The sequence below is a fragment of the Phoxinus phoxinus genome (genome assembly GCF_949152265.1).
Source record: "Phoxinus phoxinus genome assembly, chromosome: 2".
Classification (NCBI taxonomy): domain Eukaryota; kingdom Metazoa; phylum Chordata; class Actinopteri; order Cypriniformes; family Leuciscidae; genus Phoxinus; species Phoxinus phoxinus.
In genome coordinates this window covers 48,433,969-48,440,210 of record NC_136877.1, presented here as the reverse complement: position 1 = coordinate 48,440,210, position 6,242 = coordinate 48,433,969, and the positions used below count along the sequence as shown (strand labels likewise).

Genomic DNA, 6,242 nt, shown 5'->3' with positions numbered 1-6,242 from the left:
CTCTAACTTAACTTTTCCATATCATTCATCTGATGATGGACGTCTCATGATATTTATTTTAGCACAACTGGGCTGTATTAGGCTATTGATTCCCGTGATTTTGCTTATAAATTCCGATTCAGCCATTAGCCTACCTTGGTGATCACGCAAAGTGGTGGCGGTCCGTTCAGAATTCGCGTAGAAGCTAGCTCACTTCTGATGAAAGTGGCCACCCCCAGGACCACAACGTGAAACATGATCATGTACTTAAGACTAATATAATTTTAAGATGAAGCCATACACATATCAAAACTATAACAGATTAAAAACGAATTTACACTTTTATGTTTGGTTGTAAGTGCAGAGTGAAGATTTTTCTCTATGGCTCTGGGTTAGTGTAAGGTTAGTAAGGTTAGCTGTAACTCAATCCAAGTAACTTAAGCAATTAACTTAGCCTGGGAAAACCCAGACCACTTCCGGCAAATTTAGATTTGCTCTGCAAGTGGGTCTGGCAAAGAGCCCATTGAAACCCATTTCCAATCCGTCGAAATCGCGGCACCAATCAGAAACGTTGGGGCGGGCTTTACACGATGACGACAGAGCAGAGACGGTGACGCAGATTTTGTACATTACAAAGATGGATGCCGCCGTGGAACATCACAACATCACTCGTTCGAATCAGCGATCGCGTCTGTTTCAAGCGATTTAAAATTGTCATTTTCGTTAACACAAACAGAGAATTGCTGAGAGTCTCAGATGTTTCTCCGTCGCTCTGCATACGTCATGTCATTCATCGCTCTGATTGGTTTTAGATCTATCCGACGTCCGTTGGTGACGCCCCTGTGGAAATGAATTGTCTATGGAGCTTTGCCAGACCCTTACTCAGTTACAACTGAGAGTGGTCTGGGTTTTCCCAGGCTACAATTAACTAACAAAACACTTGTAACTTCTGTTACAGCTATTGAGACATCAATTAAGCATAGCTGATACAAATGAAGGTTTTCAAATAAAATATTTTTTATTAAACAATGACAGACAACAAAAATGTGTGCTTGTGTGAGTGTGCGTGAACAAGAAAAACAAAAACCAGGGGCAGGTGATCCATGAAACAGACAGGACTGGTGATGGCCATAACAATCATTGAGGTCCAGCATTGTACTCACAAGCCGCTTCACTCAAGACAACAAATGAAAAGTTAGTATATCCCCAAAATTAAATAAAATAAAAGTTGCTATAAAGGTGGTAGCGATTCATTACCGAACTAATTAGATGCTACCTTCACAGCTGGCGAAGTCGCGCTAGCTAACAAGCAAGCAGGCAATGCTAGAAAATTGGTTGAAACAACCAAGATAAAATATAAATAATTACGCTGTGCATATACAAATGAAGACCAGTATAAGCATCGCAAAGGGCTTCTGAAACAATATAGACAGTTGACAATTCAAAAGAGGTCGATATTTCAGCAACTTGCCTCTGGAACAACTCGACGCGCAGCAATGTAAGTGAATGGCGTTTAACGCCCAAATAACAGTGTTTGGAACTAATCCGATCTTCAAATCCCGGAAGTAGGCGGTTAAAAGCGGCGCCATTTTTTACAGCGGAGGTCTATGGGAGTGTCGCAACTCTTTCTCTCTATGGCTCTGGATGAAATGAACCAAAATCAAGGGGGTAATCTATCCCCCGGAAACTGAAGCATCCCTGGGCGCCGCCATTGGCTAGCGGACCCCCACCTGCTGTTAGCATTCCATTGACTCCAATTCATTTTGGCGTCACTTTGACAGCGAATAACTTTACATCTGAGGCGTTTAAAGACACCGTTTCTCCATTGTTTATTTCTAAAGAAACACGAAAATGTATAAAAGGCTCCATTACCTTGTATCTTACGTTATGGCCCCGTAGAAGCAGTTTTTGTAAAAATAGGCTAACGATTGCGTCATAACCACGCGACTCTGTCGCACAAGTCAAGAAATTACCGTATAGACTGGCAGAGAAGCTCGCATGCAATCGGGGGGACGTGGAGGCATAAAGTCCGATAAAGTCAAGGGAGAAGCCCATAGAGAGTGATAAAGTTGCTCCTGCTGCTAGCTCATGGACAGCTAATGCTCACGCTCTCCGTCTCTGCGAGATTCGTAAGGGAATGATTCAGATTTGTCTCGGCACAGCAACTAGAAGACTGACAGCTGTCAGACAGGTTTCTCACGTCACATCTACGTCGTCAAGCTCAGTTTGAGCCTGCGCAGTTCGCCTGGCGATCAGGAAGTGAGTGCTAATTGACTTCACTTTTCTCCGTAGAAACCTATGGGGTCGCTGTGTCCAGTTTATATACTGTCTATGACCAAAATGCAGTCACGTGACAACATCCACACCACTCGTTGGCCAGATGTGTCTTGAACGCATTTCCATAACTGTGCTTCGATTGGTCTGAATTACCGTGCGGGAAAAATCCAACAGAATCTATGAAACCCTTTTTCCCTGAGCTGTTTGCTAAACAAAGCGAAAATTTCGCTGTTCTTGTGGGTTTGTGAAAGTTGGGACCTAATATGGTCATAAGACCAAATTTCTATGAGGCTCCGCACCTCCTCACAACTCCAAGTTTGTCCAAGAGATGCCATGCTAAAAGAGCAAACTGTCAACAAACATTAGTCCTCATCCCATAATGCTCAGCGCCGCTGACTACGGCAGCTGGTTTAGCCCAAAAATGCGCAGTTCTTTGACAGTTGGGTCTGTTCGAGGTCGGATCACGTTCTCACCACAAACAAACTGCTCCAGAGTTCGTTTGAAAGCGTACCGAGACCGCTTGTTTGGTCCGCTTTTGGTGCGCACCGAGTGTGATTGCTGCATTCACACCTGCCCAAACGAACCGCACCACGGGGGACAACGAACTCTAGTGCGATTCAACCCAACTAAACGAGGCAGGTCTGAAAGCACCCTTACAATACAGTTTTTCACAATAAGTCTGATGGCAAAATCAAATAAAAATTTGTCATTAACATAACATTGCTGAGGTAAGACTGCACACATTTATTTTTACAATATAGAGAATATACACAGCAATACAATACTTTTTACAATACATATTTACAATGACACTGCTTTAAAGCACATAACACTTCATAATAATAAAAAAATAATAAAATGAATAACATTTCATGTAGTGTACTTGTGTATCCGGATGGATATATTATGATTTATGAATCATGTTCACTGTGATTCCTCCTCGTAGACCATAATGGCGCACTGTCTTGTTCACATCCAGATGTTTTCCTGAAAATAAATAATGCTAGCAATTACTGATTTGCAGGCTTGATCATCAAAACTAAAGTTTTTAAGTTTGGTGCATCAGATCAACCTCAAGAAACAATTCACGAATGCTGTGTTTACCGTCATAAACCAGAGTCATTCTCTCTGGCTTCTTCTCTGCCCGATCACAGGCCTCCTTTAGTAAAACTGAGATTTTTTCCAGTGGGAACACGTCCACTTCCATGATCTTACCGGCACATCTCACATTAATGTAGATCTTCTCCACTTTGGCTATTTCATTAGGGTCAGTGAGGGAGATTGGGTAGTACTGAGACGGGATCTGAGGAACTGAAACGACAATGATTTGATAATATAATGACCTTGAGAACACATATAATATGGGACATATTTCTTGATTTGATCTATTGGGAACTTCATGCCAGAGTGCAGACAGACCTGAGTGTGAGTTTACGGTGGATTGTGCGGTACGGTTCCCCTCCTCCGACACCAACGCTTGAGCAGGTTTTGTGACTGGGATGTCATCTGAAAAGAGAAACTTTTTGATTCAAGATTCTGAGGACAAACCTTTTTTAATTGTGCACTATAAGACCATGAATTATGAATTCGTGTTAACTTTAATATTGCAGTTTCAGGGTCTAAACTGCTGAGATGGCTGCACTAAATTATAATCCATGGTTTCACACCACACTACTGCATAAAGATGCTACTAATCTAATCAATTTCATTAAATCTAAGTCTTTAAACTATAAAATAACACCAGTGGAAGAATGGGAATTGTGGGCAATATTATCTTAAATTTTTTCTTTATTATTATTATTAAAATATATGCACAACTTATATGAATTCTATTAAAAACTAAGCAAAAGCATTTCGATCCAAATGGGTTTAAGAAACAAATTCAGTTCAGCGTGTCCAAACGACAAACTACAACTAACTATAAATATAATGAGCTAAGTGTGTATGGATCAGATGTGCACCGTACGTTTGTGTGAACTCTCCGACGGCTCCGTCTGATCAGGTGTCGAACTGCTGCTTCCCCACCAGGAGACTGGGCTGAAGTTCTCCCACTTCAAAGCACATTACAAATCAAAGGTTATTTTAAAGTAAAGTAATGTTTGAATTAAAAGTCCACAGGCTTCTACTTTTTCACTAATCAATAGGCTTGCACACAAATGTGAGAACAGATTTCAGATTTCCACAGAATTGCTATAGCATTCTCTAAATTCTACACATGCCCATAACTTGTGCCACTGGTTTAAATACTGTTTACACTGTAAAAAAAGAAGAAACAAAAGTGAAAATGACTTTGTCATATAAAAGGTGGTGGGCTATTAAATAACAGTCCCAAACCAGTTTTTGGTAATAGTTGGTCATTTGTATGAGCAACCACAATATAGCTGAAAAAGTGAAAATAAAGCGACATTTTGGGGTTATGGAAAAACAAGTTGCATGGTGAATACACAACATTAACTTATTTAATGAAACATAAGTGCTCTGTTGATGAATATAATAAACATATCTGCTTTTTTGTAATTTCATGACTATTAACTAATTGACAACATATACGACGTTGCATGCTCGTAGTTTCTTTTCCGCATTGTTTACATAAGTGACATAGGCTACACAGCGCGCAGTTAAAGAGCACACGTGACTGGCCGGACTTTTCATTTCGTAAGTACGAAAATAACTTAAGAATAATGACACAGACCTTCCTAACCCTGACCGCAGCGCAGATACTGAATCAAGACAACACGTTTTTCTCAGGAACTCTTTAGGCTTCTATAGTGGTGGTGGTAAAAACATGTATAAAACTGATCAGAGATCAGGTAAACCCCACAGACACTTGTTCATTGCTTCATGGGTTGACAGATCTTCGCCCCCAGCGATGAAGGAATGAAGCCTCGTTTCCTGAAATCACGTGATACCCACTCGGATTCGGAACCATTGATTCGGAATCGGAACAGAAGCTTCCCGAAGCAGTGTTTTGAAATTACCATCACTAATCTTTAGTTAAAGAGGTAGTTCACCCAACAATTCTGTCATAATTTACTCGCCCTCAAATTTCTACAATCCTGTGTTTATAAATGTATTTGTACTGCTGAATGATTTCAAGTAACCAAACATTTGATGGGTCTACATTGACTTACACAAAAAAAAAACTATGGATGTCAATTAGGTTAAAAAAAATCTCCGAAATATCTTCCTTTGTCCAGGTTTGGAACAACTTGAGAGTGAGTAAATGATGACAGAATTTTTAGGTAAACTAACCCTTTAAACCGGGTCTGACCAAAGCTTTCACACACGCATTTCACAATAAAAGTCTCTCAGAAAAACAGAATTACGTTTATTGTCGTTTCTTTGACTGGACACTCCGCTACCCACCAGTTGAGAAACACTGTCATATACTTTATATTGTATTATATGATATGATATATTATTTTTAATTACTTTTGTCATATTAGACACTTACATTTTTTTAAATTAAAACCAGTATTTTTAAATGTTAACACCATAGACTGTATAAAACAAGGTTACCACTTCATTTTGTAAGTAAAATGTTGCCTAATATTTGTAGCTATTTTGATAATGCTCTCAGGTCTGTTCTACACATTTTACCAGATAAATCCAATCAAATCATCTTGTTTGAGATTCAAATGTATGCTAGTCTTACCAGAATAGTGAAATAGCAGTAGATCCCGTCCATGTCTTCTTAAACAGTAGCCTATATCCACACTTTAACACTAGGCTACTGACTGAAACTCACCAGCTTTCACGGCAACTTACTTTCACTTTCTTTCATCCCACAGGCAAATACCATAGGATTCTGCATAATTTATTCGTGATAGCAATCACGCATACCAATATTGGAGACAGTCGCATTGTCCCACACAAAAACCGCGGAGAAAAATATTTGATTTTGAAATCGAGCTTCGCACCGCGCGCACGCCAGAAACAGAGGACAGAGTGTGTGTGTGTGTGTGTGTGTGTGTTTGTGTTCATCT

At 39.9% G+C, this 6,242-nt stretch overlaps 1 protein-coding gene across 1 annotated transcript; it reads right to left on the bottom strand.

The window, feature by feature from the left end:
* Window positions 1-2,980: 2,980 nt before the first annotated feature.
* On the bottom strand, window positions 2,981-6,242 carry LOC306986791 (uncharacterized protein). The gene is made up of 5 exons (XM_079590428.1): window positions 5,912-6,242; window positions 4,223-4,307; window positions 3,676-3,762; window positions 3,361-3,567; window positions 2,981-3,243 (listed from the first exon to the last, which is right to left on the bottom strand). Exons 1-5 carry the CDS (start codon window positions 5,942-5,944, stop codon window positions 3,161-3,163), a joined length of 495 nt encoding a protein of 164 aa, XP_079446554.1. The 5' UTR covers window positions 5,945-6,242; the 3' UTR covers window positions 2,981-3,160.

What these genes read in the sequence shown, in the direction of transcription:
- LOC306986791 (XM_079590428.1), bottom strand. Translation starts at nt 5,944, where the DNA reads ATGGACGGGATCTACTGCTATTTCACTATTCTG. An exon ending in ACTGCTATTTCACTATTCTG is followed by an intron (nt 4,308 to 5,911) that starts GTAAGACTAGCA and finishes TGTGCTTTGAAG; the next exon opens with TGGGAGAACTTCAGCCCAGT. An exon ending in AATGACTCTGGTTTATGACG is followed by an intron (nt 3,244 to 3,360) that starts GTAAACACAGCA and finishes ATTTATTTTCAG; the next exon opens with GAAAACATCTGGATGTGAAC.